The following is a 22,611-nucleotide window of genomic DNA, read 5'->3' as shown; positions in this document are numbered from 1 at the left end:
GAATGGATTTAGGCAGTGTGTGAAGACTGAACCATGACCTCTTAAGTCCAAGTCATTTTGCTACAGAGTTGAAGATCAGGATGTTGATCTTCCATTAAATGTTCAAGACATGATTGGTCTAGCAGTAGAATCTCTCTTCAAGATTTTGTGCAATAAGAGTCCATACATCATTTCTAAATGTAGCAGCTTAGGGAGCACAGAGCAAATTATCTGGCATACAGGTTACTCATTCAGTAACTTGTTTAGGACTACCAAATGATGGCAAGAAAAAAATCATAATGACTATAGATGAGGGCTCCCTAACCCCCAGTCCGTGGACCGGCACTGGTCCACGGCATGTCAGCAACTGGGCCACACAAACAAGCAAAGCCCCATCCATAGGATGCAGGCAGTATGCAAAACCATCCCCCCTCCAAAAGGTTGGGTGTCCCAAAAGTTGGGGGTTGGGTGTCCCAAAGGCTGGGGGTCGCTGCACTAGATGACAGCAAGGTAATACAGATAATACTTAATCATATGTCAATGGACGATCTTACTCAGTAACTCTGTGTGGATGTTACATAGGAGCAGAGAGAGACCTACGGATGAGGGATCCCACAGGATCCCACAGTGGCATCCTGATTTTGGTTTGGGTTGGGAGTTTGGACCTTTGAGACCTTTCTTACCAACAACTACTGAAATCAATCCTGAGGGAATGAGGAGAACGCTTTGCCCTCCCCCCCCCCCCCCCGGCATCCCATCTTTGAAGTCAGTCCAAAATACTATATCAATGGCATCAAAGCCATTGAGAGGTCAAAGAGATTTAGAATGGGTGCATCACCCCAAACCAAGTTCTATCAGAGATAATCAACAACCATTATCAATACTATTTATTTATTTATTTATTTATTTATTTATTTATTTATTTATTTATTTATTTGATTTTTATACCGCCCTTCTCCCGAAGGACTCAGGGCGGTGTACAGGCAAAAATAAAACAGATAATACAATATACAATTTAAAAAGCAGATTAAAAAACTTATTTTAAAATTAGCCTGATAGGTTAAAATATACTAGACTAAAAAACCCCATTTAAAATTAATTAATAAAAATTTAAAATTAATAAAATTCAATTCAAGCCAGCCCCGCGCGAATGAAAAGATGTGTCTTCAGTTCGCAATGGAAAGTCCGAAGGTCAGGTATTTGGCGTAAACCCGGGGGAAGCTCGTTCCAGAGTGTGGGAGTCCCCACAGAGAAGGCCCTTCTCCTGGGGGCCGCCAGCCGACATTGTTTCAGTAAAGTATCCTATTCTGAAATCTGACTGAAGGGGATCCAGATAATCTGCTTCTCCCAGGGCCATTTGAAGCTACAACCACCCTTTTAACAAATTCCCCAAAAGGGGGAGATAGGAGACTGGATGAAAATTGCCCAACACCCAGTATACAAATGAAAGCACAGTACATCAGATTAATTGGATTATCAATATAGAGTATTTATTGAATGGAAAAGGGGATTATGCAAAACAAAATTATTTTACAAGTTTACAAGTGCAGTAAACCAACAAAAATGACATATTACAAAACAAGTAAATTTTTCAAATAAAAATAAACACAATTATGTCTTATGCACAAGATCAAAACATTTAATAACAACAAATAATGTTACACATATTAATGAAAATGCTTAGTTCTCTAATATTCTTCTAGCTTTGAATAGCTGAAATGCATCTAGCTCTTTTGATATGTCTAACGTTTTATGGTGCCTATCAAGACAAATTCTTACCATCCTAAAAATTGCCAATGTTTTCATTTTATGTAGATCAGCTCTGTATTTATTAATATTTTTGTAGACAAACTTTATTAACAATGACAAATAGAAAAATTTACTATGTAGGTAAAAAACACAGGGTCTTTTAGTGATTACTAGAAAATATAATTTAATTTCTTTGTTTTCATGTAACTTCTTAGAATGTGTTCAAAAAAACCCCACCTCCAAATGCCAGACTGACTGGCTGAAATTTCCTAAGCAAACTGGGCAATAGTTTTACATGAAGCAAATGTGTTTGCTTGTAAGAAATTAAAGCAGAAAATCATACATTCTTTACAAATCCATCTTGCTGTTGCTTTGTGTGGGAGCTTTATTTTAACTCACAGATATCATGGCAATGACTACCATGAAGGTAAACGTAAAAATTTACCCTGTCCAGTCATTTGTGACTCCAAGGGGCGGTGTTCATCTCATTTCTTAGCCAAGGGAGCCAGCTTCATCCGAAGACAATTTCCATGGTCGTGTGGCCAGCATGACTTTATGCCAAAGCACACAGAACGCTGTTAGTCTTCCCATTGAAGTAGTACTTCAAATATGAGTTTATCTACTCATATTTGCGTGTTTCCAAACTGCTGGGTGGGTAGGAGCTGGGGCAAGTAACAGGAGCTCACCCAATCATGCAGCACTCGGATCTTGAACCTGGGCTGTCAGCCCTCCCGCTAAAAAGCTCATCACCTTTAATTGTGCCCCCATGCCTACTGTAAAGGGTTGTCTTAAAATCTCTGGAGTTTAAAATATTATTATATATGGAAGGGAGGACAATGAATAGAGCTACCACATCTACAAAAATCCAGACAGCCAGTGGAGGGCAGCAAAGTGGTTTCCTGTGTCTCTGCTGTGACTATCATTTTGTGGCCCTCCAGCTCTGAACTAAAGTCTGGTGGCCTCTAATGAAAATACAAACTCTTTAAAAAAGAAAAAAAAAGAGCCACCATAATTGGTTCGGTATGGCAATTTATTACTAGCAATTATTTCAAGTCTAAGGTTGCAATGGAAAAAGAAGCTTCAGAGAAATATAGTAAACAAGTTAACTATAGGCAATCATTTCAAATTTATTTTCTTATGTGCCATTACACAACTCAGAAAGTAAGCAATAGCTTTGTCTGAGACTACCATTCAAAAAGACGTAGGAGGGTAATATATTTTAGGAAGAGGGACAACATAAGGTTTCAGAACTATAACTGTAGTGTTGATCATCAAGTTCATGCATATCCTCTCAGGCTACCTAAACAATCCCTGGGCAACCACTGTAAAATATGTATTTTTAAAAAAAAAACAACCTGAAAAATAAAGTCTGTAAAATATATTTATCTGCAAATCTTTCGTCCCATCTAAAAATGTAATTAAGTTGTTGAACTGCAAATAGGGTGCTCTAGATTGAGGTCTACATTCCATGAAGATCAGTGGGTGACTGTAGGGCTAATCACTATGTGTCAGATGGATCTGTCTCACAAGGTAGTATAGATCCAATTATCCATCCCTGCAACCACTTTGAACTCCAAGTTGAAAGATAGAATCTACGGTAGACATAATGAATCCAGGGAATAGGTTTACTTTCCTGGCAGTGAACTGTGCAGAGTAGAAACTGAGTAAACATGCATAGAGTAGCACAGTTAATTACACCTTGAGTCTGATAATTCTCCAGTGGATCACAGGACACAAATGACTTATCCCTGATAGTCTGGGATAGAATCAGAATGTTTATTGTTTCATCTGGGGGGGAAAACCCATTACAATACATGCCTTATAACCTAAATCTTTCTACTTTTTTCATATAAGTATAATCACATCCTTTTTCTCATAACAGAAACATTTTGCAAAGTGAATGCAGTCATGGTTATGTATGATTTGCAACTATCATATGCCCACCCAGTCATTTAAATCTTCCATTATGCGTCAACTTCTGTTATTATTGATAGCTTATTCTTTTCTTCTTAAAAAGAGCTTTTGTTATTATTGTAAGCAGAGGATGGTTTTGAATTCATCTGGCAGAAGTAAGTCTTTATAGAAATTCCACTGGTCATATTTGGATGCTAAGCGATACTTTTGTGGTATAGCAAGGAACAATCTCTGTAAAGACAAAGCATAAGTACACCTCATTAACTGGTCATTTTGTGGATAGCGTAACTTTTTGAAAACAATTAGGCGGATATTAAAGCCAAGTTTCTAATATAGCTGAAGGAATCCATCTCTTTTGTTCAAAACTAATTTTCATATTATGAATCGTTTCACTGAAATGCATGTACCATTTTAAATAGAAAAACCCCATTATTTTTAATACTACTCTTGCTCGAAATACAACTGGTGTTCTAGGGAATAATGTGTTCAACAAAAGGGAGATGCTTCTGAGTCTCTAATGGATGCATGGAATTCAGTGTTGTCTAGTATAAGATAGACCAGAAGTACATGCAACAAGGGACCATGCAAGAAAATGTTTAAAAATGTTCCAAGGGTGATAAATAACACTCCATTTATAAAATATGCAAATAATTCCCAGAACCCCCAATTGTTTTTAATAAATTAATAAACATCCCAATCTTGTGAGAGCATCAAATCTTTTGAAATTTCAGCATTTTTGCATGTGAAATGATTCCCAGATCCTGGCTTGGGATAAAGTATGAGAATGGTATTAAAATAGGCTCTATGTATGATTCACCCTGGTAAGACCCAAGCCATCTTCTGCTCTTTCCTCCATACCAGGCAAGTTCACCACTGCTTTCAAATAAGCCTCTCTGCTATTCATGTTTTATTGGCAACTCCTGAAGATCAAGAAACTAATAAAACGATTTTTTTCACAGGTATTGATGTCCGGTAACAAGGCAATTCTACTTTTGTTGCCAAAGAACTAAATAGGGCTCTGTTTCTGCTATATTGTCGTTTTCTTTTTGCTTTCCATTCTGTTTCCTGCAACTCTTGAATTTAAGATTGGAATTTATGATATGAACCAATGATTGGTACATGAAGGAAAGAGAAAATATTTGGATTGGCTGTGGATTGGTCCTGATAGTCTGTGGGATCCTTGGTGCTCTCTGAGCTTGGATGTTTTTTGTGGACATTTCATTACCCAACTAGGTAACATCATCAGTGTAAGAAGAGAGTGGAGTTTGCTTGCCCTGTCAGTGTTGGTGGAAGTATTCTTGGTAGTTCCTTCATTAGGCTGTTGCTTGCCATTTGTCTGAATTGGTAGTTTCTTGATTGGGGTATTTTTTACTTCGTGATTGTTGGTCTAGAATTAATGTTGATGTTTATCTGCTTATCTCAATCTGAGGTGTTGATTGCTGGCAAGGAGATATTTTGGTCTTATTTCCTTTTTAACTTTTTGATTATTTATTATGAATGGTATGTAGATATTTCTCCATATGGCCGATTTATCTGAGTGCCAGGAATTCTCTAGCATTTTTTGACTTGACTTTAGTCTATCTTAGTGCTTAATGCAGGAAATTAAGCATCTTCAACAAACCTCAGCCAAGACCACTGTATAATACCCCATTGTCTCTGAGCCACTCCATTCCCCACTCTATCATTTGTCCCACTTCTATTCTTCATTCTTTTCTTCTCTCTGTTTTATACCTTCCTCCCCATACCTTCCTCCCCATCTCATCCCTTTTCAGTGATCGGTTTCAAAACATTTTACTAGCGGTTCTGTGGGTGTGGCTTGGTGGGTGTGGCAAGGGAAAGATACTGTAAAATCTCCATTTCCACCCACTCCAGGTGAAGGATACTGTAAAATCTCCATTCCCTCCCCACTCCAGGGGAAGGTTACTGCAAAATCTCCATTTCCTCCCAATAAGTTGAGATTCAGGAAGCAGAGAATAGATGGGTGTGGGGCTAGTCAGAGGTGGTGTTTATCAGTTCTCTGAACTACTCAAAATTTCCACTACCGGTTCTCCAGAATTGGTCAGAACTTGCTGAAACCCACCTCTGTCCCTTTTCCATTTCATCCCACTGAACCCAGAGGTCACGTGATAATGAATGTTCCTCCCTTATCCAAATTAAGTAACTGGTGCTATTAGTTCAGGCATTCAGTGTCTTTTTATTAGATGGGTTTACAAATTATACAAATCCCTGTTTATTGAATTAACTGTGGTAAGGTGAATGTTTATAACACCCTGAACCACAAATTACTGGCTATACTATTTCTGATCACTTAACAACTTTGCTAAAATCAAACCAACCTTATTACAGCAGAAAGCAAACTGAAACAGGTCACTGTCAGTCACTAAGGCAATTTAAGACCTTAGTTAGACTCATTCTTTATTTTATGATAGCATATCGTATCTTGTTAATGGTTTGAAGGAACATTCCCCATTTCTGTTTATATCCTTTTAGGTTTCTGGACTTAGATTAGTTTCTTTGAACAGCAACAATAAAGCTAAAACATGCTTGTTATACCTGATAGCTTGTGGCCTGACACTCACAACTATACACAACCTTCCTGATCATTATCCAAAAAAGGTTCTGCCTCATAAACATCATTTTGTAATCCATTTTTCAGCTCCTTCCCTCAATGGCTCCCAGCTGGAGCAAATATTTAGTCTCATGTTGTGTAAATAATCTATTTGCTCTAAAAATGACAATGATTGGTAAGCACTTACGGCACAGTTTGACTAAACAGGAATAAAAACAAATATCTTAACATTTGGGGTCTAGGCAACTTCTGACAAAACAAAACAAAGGTAGATTGATGTCTACAACAAACAAACATCCTGATTGAAAAATTAACAGATTAAAGGAAGTTAGGATGATACAAAATCAACTATGGTAAATGGGGAAAAATCTCTTCTACTACTAGAAGAAACTAGCTTCTTCTGGATGAACAGCAGTCTGAGATAGTCCATAAACTAGTCCGAACAAAAAGCTATAACTATTTGTTTCCTTAGATTATATCTAAGAAAGTATTACTGGCAACCAACCATAGTTTCATTTTCATTGGCAATGGAATTTTCCCATATATTTTCCATAAGCAAGTCCAAAAGAAAAGATTTAACTGATCCTTTCCTTGCAGAACCCCTATGAATCGATCCCTGACATTAGTTTTTGGCCCTGACTCCAAGGAGACCTAATCTTAACTCTAATTCTATCTGTAACCTAATCCTAGTTTAGTTTTCATTGGCAATGGGATTTTCTCATGAGTTTGACTGCAATATATATACAGAAGTATGGATGAAAAGCTTTAACTTTTGCTTTCCTTAGGGAACCAATAAAGCTCCAAGGAGACCTTACCCTAACTCTACCCCTATACCCTTTTAATTTAATTTAATTTTTACAAAGTTGGAAGGGATCTTGGAGGTCTTCTAGTTCAACCCCCTGCTTACACAGGAAAACCTATACCACTTCAGACAAATGATTATCCAACATCTTCTTAAAAACTTCCAGTGTTGCAGTATTCACAACTTTTGGAGGCAAGTTGTTCCACTAATTAATTGTTCTCACAGTCAGGAAATTTCTCCTTAGTTCTAAGTTGCTTCTCTCCTTGATTAGTTTCCACCCATTGCTTCTTGTTCTGCCCTCAGGTGCTTTGGAGAATAGTTTGACTCCCTCTTCTTTGTGGCAACCCCTCAGATATTGGAACACTGCTGTCATGTCTCCCCTAGTCCTTCTTTTTATTAAACTAGACATACCCAGTTCCTGCAACCATTCTTCATATGTTTTAGCCTCCAGTCCCCTAATCATCTTTGTTGCTCTTCTCTTTCTAGAGTCTCAACATCTTTTTTACATCATGGCAACCAAAACTGGATGCAGTATTCCAAGTGTGGTCTTATTAAGGCATTATAAAGTGGTATTAACACTTCACGTGTTCTTGATTCTATCCCTCTGTTTATGCAGCCTAGAACTGTGTTGGCTTTTTTGGCAGCTGCTGCACACTGCTGGCTCATATTTAAATGGTTGTCCACTAGGACTCCAAGATCCCTCTAACAATTACTACTATTGAGCAATATACACAGGTACATATACTGTACCTGTGCAATCTGTAACTAATCCAATCTAGTTTAATTTTCATTGGCAATGAGATTTTCCCATGTATTATAAAGTAGTACACAATCCAACAAAAAAGTCCTCTTTCCTTAGAGAACTTTAAAGAATCTATTCCAGACATTAATTTTTGGCCCTGACTCTAAGGGAATCTAAACCTATCCCTAACCCAAACCCAAACCCAAACCCAACCATAGTTTCATTATCATTGGCAATGGAATTTTCCCATGTATTTTCTGTAAAAAAAAGTCTGAATTATAAGCTTTAACTGATGCTTCCCTTGCCAAGCCACTGTGAATCTATTCCTGATCTTAGTTTTGGCCCTGACTTCAAGGAGACCTCACCCTAACTGTAACCCATCTGTAATCTAACCCTAGTTTAGTTTTCTTTTGCAATGGGATTTCCCATGTATTTTATTGCAATACATTTACAAGTCTGAACAAAAAGCTTTAACTTTCACTTGCCTTAGAGAACCACTGAAAATCAATCCATGAAATCATTTTTCAGCCCTGACTCCAAGGAGACCTAAGCCTAACCCCCACACTATCCCTAACCTTAACCCTAGTTTAATTTTGTTTGCCAATGGGATTTCTCATGAATTTTACTGTGGTCCATAAACTAGTCTAAATGAGCATGAAGAATTTCTTAGAACTGAAGAATTTCTAAGAATCAGTTTCTGTCCCTGATCCAAGGAGACCTAATCCTAAACCTAATCCTAACCCTAACCAAAACCATATTTTAACTTTTATTGACAATGGCAATATTCGCTACCCAACCCTAGTTTCATTTATATTGGCACTGTGATTTTTCCATGTATTTTACTATTGTTCATAACCTACTCCAAACAAAAGGCTGTCACCATCCCTTTCCTTAGAGAACTTTTAAGAATCTATCACCGATATCTGTTTTCAGTCCTGACACCAAGGAGACCTAATCCTAATCCTAATCCTAACTCTAACCCTAATTCTAACCCTAACCATGACCTAATTTCATTTTCATTTGCAAAATGATTTTCCCATGTACTTTAATGTGGTCCACAAACAAGTCCAAACTGTAAGCTATCACTGTGCATTTCTTAGAGAAACTCTAACAATTTATTGTTTTGCCCTGACTCCAAGGAGACCTAACCCTCACCTTAGTTTAATTTTCATTGGGAGTGGGTTTTTTTTCCCCTATGCAGTTTACTGAAATTTTCAGCAATCAATGAAGAGAAAGCAGATGTTGAAGCTTATTCCCTGTACTTAAATATAACTGTGAATATTGTTTGATATGTGCATCAATTTTCTATAATAAATAGCAATGGACAGACAAAAATGTCAGGAGTTGAGATGTTATCGTATTAGTTTTCCATCTTCATCACTTATCATGCATCCATAGTCCATTCTATCTACAGGATATTTCAGTTTTGTTGGATCTGCACTTCTGATTTCAAAAGAAACCTGGCACGTGTGGAGTGCTTTCTAGATAACATTTTCCATGAATGAAAAACTTTAACCTTTTTAACTTTCTGTGTGTCATTTTGCTATTAAAGGCATAAAGGAAAAGAAAGGAGCAGCTTTTTTATTTTTGATTACATGCTTTAAAAGAGGACAATGGACAGAGAGAAGGGCAAAAGCAAAATTGGGAAACCATCACGTCTGTGAAGTTTCTTTAATATTAATTCCGTAATTGTTGGCAGATATGGAAATAAAATGGTCTGCCAGGAATTAAAGCAAGAGGATAACATTTGCTTTACTCTAAAGGAGCATGCTGGATGCTAGAGAGAAAAGGGAAACCTTTTAAAATTGCCCTCACCTTCCTCTCTGAGATGCTGTGTGAGCTTTTCTATCATAACAGTTAGAAGCTAGCCCTCTTTTTAAAAATAGAAACACTGACATTGTTACGCTGACTTCCAATACAATTATTTTATTTCTCCACTTTTAGTAGAGGCTGAAATGTCTATAGTGCTGTAGCTGTCAGATTCCTCAATTTACCAGACAGCTGGCTTGAGGGTATGTACTCTCCCTCCCCATAATGCTTAGTTGTCTCTACCAAATTCCAGTTTCCTCATGAAATGCTTTACATGGAATGAACAGGTATATACGATTCAATATTTTCTGAAATGTGTCCAGAAAATCAGTTAGAATGAAAAGAAAATTAGCTTGGAGTTTCATTTAGATGCATCCATACCTCTCTCTTGTATATCCGTAATGTAGGCTTTCATAAATTCCTTTTCAAACAGTTCACGATCGCGGTCACTTTCTGTTATTTCTTGATTCTTCTGAAATGAGGTTGTTTCAAGAGGGTTATCCTTCAGGCTTATAAATCTGCAAGGTGATGACATATTACCATGAAAAGGTTATATAATGCTTCTTATCGTGAGCAGATTGTTATTTGCTTATACCCACATGATTTGTAGCCCTATAAATTTTCTCTTCTTCCTACTTTGTTGCAGAGCAAAGCCAATTTTGTCTGTGAACAAAACTTTGCTGCAATGTTCAGTGTTCATAACACTCATTATCTATTAGAAATATTAATTAAGAGCTGTCTTTTCTAGAAGCAAGCATAGGAAACCCTAAAAGTGTAATCTTAATTATTCAATCAAAAAAGTACCCCCATGTGACTGAGGCACTGAAGCTGCTTATGTCACATCACAGTCATTGAATATTAATTTGTCTGGCTTTTTTTAAAAAACAAACAAACATACACACACACATATGGACTATTGCCAATTTATAGCAGGAGATTAGGAGCAATGTAATGCCCAGAATCTCATTTGTGTATTGTTAACGAAGAGCTCTGATCCTGCTTATCCAGTTTTATGGAGTATTTATTCCTAATGATTTTTGACTAGCCTCTGAGAACAGAACTGTTTTCAGAGGCACAAGCCTTGGTCCTTATGCTAGTATGGAGCGAGTGGTCTTTTATTTGGAAAAAAATATTATGCAATTCACTAGGCTTACACATATTTTACTTTATGCATTGATGATGCATAATTGCACTCTAAATCATAAATGCAAATAATTACTCTTACATGCTAAATGTTTATTTTAGCCTACCTCCTTCCTGATTAAGATATAGCTGCTACATTTGATATTGTGCTGCCTATTCTGGAATTAAGAATTAAGACAATAACTGGAGTATCCACAACCCACCACAGGCCATGTATTTATTCTAATATGTTTAAGATACGTGGCATTAACTAATTAAACTACTGTATTTGCTCATATTAATGCATGGCTAGACGTATCACAACTTGGTGAAATCATGTTCCATGATGTCTTTTACTTAAAATCCACCCACCAGAATCCAAACAAATGGGAAGAAAATGTGTCTGAATGTAGTTGACTTACTTTAAGCCAGTGGAAGAGTCACAGATGGCTGTGGGCATCTGAACCAAATCTTCACTACTCACAACCAATAAACTGAGTTTTGGCAAGTTGACCAAGGCTTGTGGAAGGTAGGTCAGCTTGTTCTTCTGCAGAAGAAGAGTTTGTAACTTCTCTAGCCTTAGAAAATTAACAAAATTGGCAAAATTAATTGTGCATTATAGAATTGCAAATGTATACATATACATATAAACATATTGTTTAATACCTGTAATGGAACATATATTAATAATAGATATATTTTTAACCAAGCTCATAAAGTAAGAGTAATGCACAAAACCAATAAAATAATTGCAGGGTGTGAAATGTGTCATTTGTTTGATGTTCTCTTCTATCCTAAGTTAATAGGCAGGAATGGCTGTTTGATTTCACATTGATGATAGCAGATTGTTGACATGCAAATTTTTGAAAGTCAGAGACAATGAACACCATTTCGTGGCCTCCCAATCTATTATGTCTGCACAGTTTCTAATTTATGCATAACTTGTATATAACTGTTAATATGGCTCATAGGGGAATATGCTATATGAAACCCAGTGTGTACAAACAATAAATCACAAAAAAAATTGTTTTTATAGTTCCGCGGTCTTTTGTTTTGGACTTCTTTATTGAATATGAAATTAAAGTGGAATGAATGAAGCACTTAATTAAAAACTTATGAATGTCAGCTTACCTACTCATTACTTTCTGGGTTGCAAAGGTGAGATTGTGAAAAACAAGTCAAATTCATGCTATCAAAGGAAATGTACCGAATTTTCAAGTTTAAATGTGTGCTTATTTATTTATTTATTTATTGAATTTATATCCCGCCCTTCTCCGAAGACTCAGGGTGGCTTACATTGTGTAAGGCAATAGTCTCATTCTATTTGTATATTTATATACAAAGTCAACTTATTGCCCCCCCAACAATCTGGGTCCTCATTTTACCTACCTTATAAAGGATGGAAGGCTGAGTCAACCTTGGGCCTGGTGGGACTCGAGCCTGCAGTAATTGTAATTGCAGGCAGCTGTGTGTTAATAACAGGCTGCATTAGCCTGGTGAGCCACTTCCCAGCCCTTGTCTTACCCAGCAGCTTAGATGCTGCTGGGTAAGACAGGAAAGTGTGTGTACATGCAAACCCATTATGGTTGTTTTAAATCCAGAAATATTAGTTGGAGAGAGACTTCTGAATCCTGTGAGCATATAATGTTATCGACAGGCTCCTTTGGTTGATTTCTGTACCTTAATCTATCAAAAACATAACTTGAGTTGTGAGTAAATTGCAGAATTCTACTATATCTGAGTAAGGACACTTCCCCATTCAGGACCTGTTCCAGACCTGATTGATCTTGCAGCATCTGTTTTTAGAAACTCAGACAATTTACTTCTAAGTTTGCCTTTGTTTATTGAAAACTGCTGTTGGTATTTTCTGTTGATAAATATAGATCTACCAATTTTATGTACTCTATTTTCCGTCCTGTTCCAAACCTCAGGACAACGTTTATTCTCTCGCTCGCTCGCTCGCTCTCTCTCTCGCTCTCTCTCCCCCGACCTTCTAGGACTAAGTTAACCTCTAAGACAATGGAATGTAAGTCTAACATATCTGAGCTGAAAAAATCCAAATGACCACAAAATAAATTAGGGTTTTCTTTATCTACCTGTCACCATCTACCAATCGGCTGGATTTCTGCAGCCTACACTTTGTTTGTTTGTTTATGAAGGGTCCTTGGTACTCTCTGTGCTTGATGTTTTTTTGCAAATGTTTCATTACCCAAACTAGGTAACAAAGTCAGTGCTAGTAAGGATGTGGTTTGCTCTCAGTTTATAGTCTAGTGGCTTTCCTTCTCAGTGTTGGTAGGAATGGTCTTGGAAGTACTTTGGTTGGGCTGTTTACTGTTGGCTTGTTGTCAGTTACTTGATAGGGGTATTGGTTACTTGACCGTTGGTCTAATATTAATCTTGCCTAAGTGCTGCTGCAGAAGTATGAATGACACCAGTAATCCCTCATTTCAACCCTCAGCTACAAATATTCTCCTTTATTGGTTATTTATAAAATTTATTGACCACCCATCTTACCACAGGCTAACTCTGAGCAGCTTACAATCATAAAAAATATACACATATATGTATATGTATAAAAGCATAATTAATGTAATATGAGCAAATGCCATGATCCAATTATAGATGGGGAGGGCGGGAGCAGGATGTGGGAGAGATGAGATCTGTTGTTACTCCATCAGCCACCTCCACTGGGATCCTCCCCCATTGAGGCCCCAAACTAACTGGCAGAGCTAGGTCTTTAGGCTCTTGCAAAAGGTCAGAGGGTTGGGGGCTGACCTCACATGGGGAGGGGGAGAATAAAATATTCCATAGGTGCACCAGCAGAGAAGGCCCTTCTCCTGGACCCCAAAGCTAGATTTACTTTTCACACTGTTAGAGGAACACCATCCTGCACTTTGAACATCTCTTTAGACATTGGCTAAAAGTTATTTACTTTGTTGTTCCACATCAAACAATCATAGCAACGTGAAGTCAGGGTCACCTGTACTGGGAAACACACCTGATTGAAAAATTGCTAGGATTTCAGTGCAGAATCTCAGAGGGATATTGAGGAACAATACTGATTGGTTTGTGATATTATCTGGGTATATTCCCAGCAATTGAGGAGGGGAGAAGTCAAGATTATTGTGGATCAGTTTCAGATTGCTTTGTAAGAGGAGACAAGGAAGCCCTGTCTTCAACAGTGCTGTAAACTCGGAGCTTTGTGACTCTAGCATAAATGAGCTTGACAGTTTTCCAATCACTTACAAATGTTGACAAAATAGCCAGGCATGGCTTTATTTGCTAAGACCAACTGTCACTGCAAAAATCATATAAAAACCTACCTGTCTATGTCTTGTGGGAGATCTCTCAGACCGTTGTTACTTATATCAAGCCACTGCAGATTTGACATCCGGAGTACACATATTGGGATCGAAAAGAATTTGTTTGTTGATACATCTACAAAGCTCACTTGTTTCAAATTGCTTAGCTGTAAAGAAACGGAATGTTATTTAATAAAGACTCGAATGAGGAAATAGACGACAATTATAGTTGATATTTTGCTGGCTGAATGAGGTCAATTGCATATTTGCCATAAGGCAGTCCATTATTTTAAAAATGAAGCCATGTTCAGAATTAAACATTTCTTATTTGTTGCATGCAATATTCATCTTCCCTCAGGGAAGTTCTTTGTTTAATTGACTATTGCATTTTATCTGAGTGAAACAACAATATTTTACATGTTGGTATTCACAATAGTTCCTACTGAATAGGATTTTGAATGACACAATTCTATGATTATGCCAATGCCATTCTAAGTTTTAAAATAGATTTATGTCTCCTAAATGAGTATGACTTTACCACTCAGTAATTGTCAAATGTCCAATTGCTTTTAAAAAAAATTAAATAATAAAAAAAAGTTGTTTTCTTTCCAAGAGCAGGCAATGACCAAAAATGTTGAGATATTGACCATGGCAGTGTGGTTGAAGCATCATCTCTTTTTATGTCTGCAACATAAGGCACAGATAGAGCTTCAGTTTATTTATTTATTTATGTATTTAATCACATTTTTATACCGCCCTATCTCCCGAGGGATTCAGGGCGGTTTACAGCCTAATAAAAACATACATATAAATAGAAAATAAAACACCAATTTAAAAAACTTATTAAATAAGGCCGAATATTAAAAATTGCAATAAAAATAATAAAACCCCGTTAAAACCAAATTTAAAATTCTAGTCCAGTCCTGCGCAAATAAATAGATGTGTTTTAAGCTCGCGGCGAAAGGTTTGAAGGTCAGAAAGTTGACGAAGACCTGGGGGAAGTTCGTTCCAGAGGGTGGGAGCCCCCACAGAAAAGGCCCTCCCCCTGGGTGTCGCCAGTCGGCACTGCCTGGCTGACGGCACCCTAAGGAGTCCTTCCCTGTGAGAGCGCACGGGTCGGTGGGAGGCAATCGGTGGCAGCAGACGGTCCCGTAGATAACCCGGCCCTATGCCATGGAGCGCTTTGAAGATAGTTACCAAAACCTTGAAGTGCACCCGAAAGGCCACAGGTAGCCAGTGCAGTCTGTGCAGGAGAGGTGTCACATGGGAGCCACGAGGGGCTCCCTCTATCACCCGCGCAGCCGCATTCTGGACTAACTGGAGCCTCCAGCTGCTCTTCAGGGGGAGCCCCATGTAGAGAGCATTGCAGTAATCCAGACGAGATGTCACGAGAGCATGAGTGACCGTGCATAGGGCATCCCGGTCTAGAAAGGGGCGCAACTGGCGAACCAGGCGAACCTGGTAAAAAGCTCTCCTGGAGACGTCCGTCAAATGGTCTTCAAAAGACAGCCGTCCATCCAGGAGAACGCCCAAGTTGCGCACCCTCTCCATTGGGGCCAATGACTCGCCCCCAACAGTCAGCCACGGCTGCAGCTGACTGTACCGGGATGCCGGCATCCACAGCCACTCTGTCTTGGAGGGATTGAGCTTGAGCCTGTTTCTCCCCATCCAGACCCATACGGCCTCCAGACACCGGGACAGCACTTCGATAGCTTCGTTGGGGTGGCCTGGTGTGGAAAAGTACAGCTGAGTATCATCAGTGTACAGCTGGTACCTCACACCGAAACCACTGATGATCTCACCCAGCGGCTTCATATAGATGTTGAACAGGAGGGGCGAGAGAATCGACCCCTGTGGCACCCCACAAGTGAGGCGCCTCGGGGTTGACCTCGAGTTTCACCATTATGGCAGCCAACTTGACTTTTTTGCACATACATTTATTTATTTATTTAATTTTGTCATAACAATATACACAAAGATAACAAGCATAACACAAAAGATTATATTTACAGACCCCTCGTATCCTGGACATAAACTGTTTCAACTCCTCCCCTCAAAACGACGCTATAGACCACTGCACACCAGAACAACTAGACACAAGAACAGTTTTTTCCCGAAGGCCATCACTCTGCTAAACAAATAATTCCATCAACATTGTCAAACTATTTACTGAATCTGCACTACTATTAATCGTCTCATAATTCCCATCACCAATCTCTTTCCACTTATGACTGTATGACTATAACTTGTTGCTGGCAATCCTTATGATTTATATTAATATATTGACCATCAATTGTGTTGTAAATGATGTATCTTGATGAACGTATCTTTTCTTTTATGTACACTGAGAGCATATGCACCAAGACAAATTCCTTGTGTGTCCAATCACACTTGGCCAATAAAATTCTATTCTATTCTATTCTATTCTATTCTATTCTATTCTATAATATATAAACATATATATGGGGAGAAACGAGGTAGTATAAGCATATATATATATATAGGGGAAGAAACAATAGGACAGGAACAGTAGGCACATTTGTGCTCTTATGCACGCCCCTTAGAGTCCTCTTAGAAATGTGGTGAGGTCAACAGTGGATAGATTTTTAATAAAACTTTTGAGGTTATGAGAAGAGACCACAAAGTCAGGTAATGCATTCCAAGCATAGATAATTCTGTTACAGAAATCGTGTTTTCTGCAATCTAAACTGGTGCAGTTGACATTAAGTTTAAATCTGTTGGTAGCTCTTGTGTTATTGTAGTTGAAACTGAAGTAGTCATTGGCAGGAAGGACATTATAACGGATAAGCTAAACCCAGGTCCTGTCGAAGGCGACGAAGTTCCAAGTTTTCTAGACCCAGGATATCAAGTTTGGTGGAATAAGGTATTTTATTGGTTTCGTAGGAGTGAAGAACTCTTCTCGTAAAATACCTTTGGACACGCTCAACTGTATTGATATCGGATATATGGTATGGGTTCCAGACAGGCGAGCAGTAATCAAGAATTGGCCTAGCAAAAGTTTTATATGCTCTGGTCAGTAGTGTGGTGTTTTTGGAAAAGAAGTACGTAGAATTAAGTTAACAACTTTTAGAGCCTTTTTTGCTATATAGTTACAGTGGGCTTTGGCACTTAGATCGTTAGATATAAAAACTCCAAGGTCTTTAACTGGATGGGGGTCATCAGTGAGGTAATGTCCATCAAGCATGTACTTAGTGATTGGGTTCTTTCTTCCAATATGTAGGACTGAGCATTTGCTGGTTGAGATTCGTAATTGCCAAATTTTAGACCAAGCGGTTAGATGATTGAGGTTTTTTTGAATTGTAGATGTATTGTCAGTGGTGTTAAATATTTATATTGTAAATATCTTTGATTCTTCCTCATAGTGTGTACTACCTAAAGAAAAGACAAGGCAGCAATATCATCCTATATAGAGAAATGGATGAGACCTGACAGTTGAATCTTCTACAGATCATTTAAAGACAGCAAGCAACAGCTTTGCTAGGTAGGGCTCAAGACAGACAAAATGGTGAATATGGTATTGTGATTAAAGCCTTGACTCTTTGTAACTGTGTATAACATTGATGAACATATAAAAAGGGCAAGACTTGGATGCTTCAACTGCAACTTTGGCAATTTTAACCCTTGCAGTTATTTTTGAGAGTCAATTCATTTGGAGATATCAGGCAAACTGAATACCTCAGAGATTTTTGTCCTCCAAAATCTCCTAGGGCCTTAAGAAGAGTAGAGTGGGGTGAAATTATACTTTCTTTCTCACATATACACATATATAATAAATCCATTTCATTGCTTAATAACAGATCAGATCGTGTCACATCTACTTTCAGATATTGAGCAGAAAGATGAAGAAAAGTTTAAGTAATAACTGTAAAAAACTAATAAATGTGTTTGACATGGCATACAAATAAATGTTTCATTTGCAATTTCTCCAAATCCAGTAAGATGAAGTTCAGGAAAGATAGTCTGAATATTCAAATACTGCTATTATTACAATATCTATATGAGTCCAAGATGGAAACCAAGAGATACAAAAAACTCAATCTTTTCTTTTTACCATCTTACAATTCTTACAATTCATATTTATTTATTAAATTTGTATACCGCCCTTCTCCTGAAGGACTCAGTACACTATAAGGTAATTCTCTTGTAGGAGACATCATAAATATATTTTAAAGGATATTTACTATGATATTGACATAGTAAAACTGGTCAGATTGGTTGAGTAATCGTGGCGGCACAGTGGTTATAATGAAGTATTGCAGGAGTTTGCCCACAAGTCTTGCCCACTGCCAGGAGTTCAATCCTGACTGGCTCAAGGTTCATTCAGCCCTTCATCCTTCTGAGGTTGATAAAATGAAGACTCAGATTGTCAGTGGCAATATGCCAATTCTATAAACCACTTAGAAAGGCAATGCAGCAGTATATAAGTATGCTACTGCTATTGCTATTGCTATTGCTATTGCTAGTGAATAGTATATTCTTGTAGTAAAAACCCAAAATTGTACCTCTTCTCATAGATTGGGTGGTTCCCTACTGGGGATTCATAATTGTTATGTATCTTTAAATATTTAGGCGGGAAACAAGCACGTTGCTGATTGGTTGAAGCCGCCGGTTAAACAGTATATAAAGGGTTGTTTTTCCCCAGCCTGGTTGCTGGGTTCACCATATATTAAAGAGCTGTTGTCACTACCCTGGTCTCCAGCCTCGTTACTTCCCGAACTTAACACTGGCGACGAAGGTGGGATCTCGAGGCTAAAGAGCACCAGAACCGAGCTGAAGCACGAAAGAACCGAACCCAGCAAACACAGGGCAGAAAAGCGGAGATGGCCAGTTACACTCCGCCCGCACCGTTTGACCCGGCTAAAGAGAAATGGGGAACGTATATGACCCGTTTCGAAAGCTTTCTAGAAGCCAACGAACTGCAAGGAGTTCCAGACAACCGCAAAAGGGCATACTTCTTGAGCCACTGCGGTCCCGAGGTCATCGACATCGCGGAAGCCCTGGCAGAGCCAACGCCGATACAATCGGTATCGTGGCAAACTCTGCAAACCCTTCTAAAAAACCATTTCGCGCCAACGCCGTCCAAATACGTGCGGCGTTTTGAATTTGGAGAGCGCCGACAGTTAGAGGGCGAATCCATCGGCGACTACATGGCCGCCCTACGGAAAGCCTCCAAAGACTGTGGGTACCGAGACCTGGACGAGGTGCTGCTGGAGCAACTCATCAGGGGGGTCCGAGACATGCATTTGCGGAGGCGGCTGCTATCGAAAAGCAATCTGACGCTGGCAAACGCCCTGGACGAAGCCAGAGCGCATGAAATGTCCACCCAAGCGGCGGAGACACTGCAAAAGCCTCTCACACCAAAGGCGAGCACAAAGTCAACCCCGGTGCACCAAGAAGAGATCCAAACCGAATCTGACGGTGAGGATGAGGAAGGGGTTTGCCGAACTGAGAAACGGGGCCAAGAGAAACGGGACGAATGCGGAAGTTGCGGGGGTCAACACCAGCGCCAACGCTGCAAGTTCAAGGACGCAACATGTCAGCGGTGCGAGAAGAAAGGGCACCTAGCTCAAGTCTGTCAAGCTCCCCAACCTTCCCGCCGAAAATTCAAATCGGCCAATCAGAGCGCGGGATCGGCAAGGTGACCCGCGATTGGCTCAAACAAAAAAGGCGCGGATTCAAACCAAACGACAGTGGTCATAGGCCGCGCCTCAACCCGGGTGGAGAAGAAGATCTTCACCAAACCCAAAATAGAGGGAGTACGGTGCAGACTCAAAGTGGACACCGGGTCAGCGATCACCATCATGTCCTGGGACACTTTGGCGAAGTCACTGCCATCAGTCGCGAAGCGCCACCTGCAAACACAACGGCTACGAGTCCACGACTACCAAGGGAATCGCATCCCTGTTCGAGGGACCACCTCCGTCCGAGTCGAGTACGGACCACACAAGAAGACCCTGCCCATCACGATCGTCGAAGGGACCCTGCCTAGTTTGTTGGGACTAGACTGGTTTCGTGCACTGGGCATGGGAGTGACTGGCATCTACCGAAGTGACTGTAACCTGAAAGACATACTCAACGAGTTCGAAGATGTCTTCAAGGACTGCCTGGGCAAGTACAAGGGGACCCCTATTTCCTTCAACTTAGACCCCCAGGTAGCTCCCATTAGGTTAAAGGCAAGGAGAGTCCCTTTTGCCCTTAAACCAAAAATCGACAAGGAGCTAGATAAGCTCATAAATCAGGGGATTTTGGTGCCAGTCGATCACGCAAAGTGGGAGACGCCAATCGTCACCCCAGTAAAACCAGATGGGTCAATTAGAATCTGCGCTGACTACAAGGCGACGCTAAACAAAGCCTTACAGAAAAGCGCTTACCCAGTTCCCGTGGTGCAACACTTGCTGCACTCTTTGGGGCAAGGGCAAGTCTTTGCAAAGTTAGACTTGGCTCAAGCCTACCAACAACTGCCCGTAGACGCCAACACAGCTGAAGCCCAAACGATTGTAACTCACAGGGGGGCCTTCAAGTGTACCCGATTACAATTTGGGGTGAGTGTGGCACCGGGGCTGTTCCAAAATTTGATGGAACGACTTCTGCAAGGGCTCCCAGGGGTAGTTCCCTACTTCGATGATGTATTGATATCAGCCGAAAACGTAGAGGAATTGGGGGAGCGTTTGAGAAAAGTTCTGGGCATTTTCTGGTCAGCCGGACTAAAGGTCAAAGTAAACAAATGCCAGATAGGGGTAGAATCCGTCGAATTCTTGGGCTACCGAATAGACAAGAAAGGAATTCACCCCACTGAGAGCAAGGTCAAGGCAATCAGAAAGGCTCCAGCGCCCAAAAACAAAACAGAGCTACAGGCATTCCTAGGGCTAGTGAATTTTTACGCGGTTTTTTTAAAAAACAAAGCGACCATTGCTGAACCGCTGCATAAGCTGCTAGGGAAAAATACTGCTTGGTCTTGGGGGAAATCGGAAAGTAGGGCTTTCAAAGCAGTAAAAAACCTGCTCTCGAGCGACAGCCTGCTCATCCAGTACCATAGCTCATTGCCACTAGTGCTGGTTTGCGATGCCTCCCCTTACGGGGTGGGGGCTGTACTCAGCCACAGACTACCAAACGGTACAGAAGCCCCTATAGCCTTCTACTCCAGAACGATGTCCTCCCCAGAGAGGAACTATAGCCAGTTAGATAAGGAAGCGCTAGCAATTGTGTCAGGGCTGAAAAAATTTCACGAATATGTTTTTGGGCGAGACTTTGAAATTGTGACTGACCACAGACCGCTGTTAGGAATACTGGCTGGCGACCGCCCAACGCCTGTGGCACTTTCGCCACGATTGACTCGATGGACTATTTTCTTAGCCGCTTATTCTTACAAGCTGCAGCATCGACCAGGAAAAGAAGTGGGGCATGCGGACGCGTTAAGCAGATGCCCACTACCAGGGCGATCAAGATCCCACCGGGATGCCCATCCTGCTTATTGACTCTTTGGACTCTGGCCCAGTCACATCTAAGGAAGTGGCTCGGCATCATACCGACATTATGTTAAGGACTGTACTCGGTTGGGTACAAAGAGGGTGGCCCGCTGCGCCGGGCGAACGGTTTAAGGAATTTGTAAAAAAACGTGATGAGCTCTCGGCTCAAGGGGGGTGCCTGTTATGGGGTGATCGTGTGGTAATCCCGGATAAATTAAGGGGAAAGGTATTGGACCTCCTCCACGAGGGTCACCCAGGGATCGTAAGGATGAAGGGGCTAGCAAGAAGCTATGTGTGGTGGCCACTCATGGACTCAGAGATTGCTGGGAGGGTAGGGAAATGCCAGGCTTGCCAAGAGTCCAGACCTCTACCCCCAACGCCCCAGTCAGGAATGGAAAAACCCCCAAGGGCCCTGGTCAAGAATCCACATTGATTTTGCTGGCCCTTTCCACGGCCAAACCTTCCTAGTGGTTGTCGACGCATTCTCTAAATGGTTGGAGATCATACTCATGAAATCCACTACGGCCGAGGCAGTAATCGCAGCCCTGCGCCACCTATTCGCAACCCACGGGTTGCCTGACACTCTGGTGTCCGACAACGGCCCGCAATTCACGGCAGCCCAGTTTGAGGAATACTTGGCAGAGGAGGGCATCCGACATGCCCTCTCTGCGCCTTTCCACCCTGCGTCGAATGGCCTTGCAGAGCGTTCCGTCCGGAGCGCTAAGGAGGCATTGTCCAGGCTCAAGCCAGGTGACTGGCAAACAAAGATAGATTTCTTTCTGGCCGTTCAACACAGAACCCCAAGCACTGCTACAGGCAGAAGCCCAGCCGAATTATTGATGGGACGGAAGCTCCGGTGCCCACTTGACCGTTTGAATCCCCATTACACACCAGAGGGTTACAAGGGGGAACTAGAAAAAACGAGAGAAATGGGCATAGGCGACCGAGTGTGGGCCCGCAACTATGGGGACGGCCCAAGTTGGCTCGCAGGGCAAATCATAAAAGTCATACTTGGTCGAGTTACAAGACAACCGAGTATGGAGGCGCCACATAGATCAGATAAGGAAACGAATAGCTGAACAACCCGAGCTAAATGAGACAGATCATGACCACTCCTTATTTGAACCCACAGCTGA

The 22,611-nt window shown here is 40.5% G+C and overlaps 1 protein-coding gene across 1 annotated transcript in view; it reads right to left on the bottom strand.

Annotated features, from left to right (window-relative positions):
* Window positions 1–3,073: 3,073 nt before the first annotated feature.
* Window positions 3,074–22,611, bottom strand: part of LRRC2 (leucine rich repeat containing 2) — a 108,838-nt gene continuing 89,300 nt past the window's right edge. The window contains exons 6-9 of the mRNA XM_058172661.1: window positions 14,010–14,155; window positions 11,109–11,264; window positions 9,946–10,082; window positions 3,074–3,873 (exon numbers count right to left, since the gene is read on the bottom strand). Of these exons, the coding sequence (XP_058028644.1) occupies window positions 3,824–3,873; window positions 9,946–10,082; window positions 11,109–11,264; window positions 14,010–14,155 (489 nt within the window). The 3' untranslated portion in view covers window positions 3,074–3,823. The remainder of the gene's footprint in view (window positions 3,874–9,945; window positions 10,083–11,108; window positions 11,265–14,009; window positions 14,156–22,611) is intronic.

Source organism: Ahaetulla prasina, chromosome 2 (genome assembly GCF_028640845.1).
Source record: "Ahaetulla prasina isolate Xishuangbanna chromosome 2, ASM2864084v1, whole genome shotgun sequence".
NCBI lineage: Eukaryota > Metazoa > Chordata > Lepidosauria > Squamata > Colubridae > Ahaetulla > Ahaetulla prasina.
The sequence above is the reverse complement of the archived record's forward strand: the minus strand, read 5'-3'. Positions and strand labels throughout refer to the sequence as shown.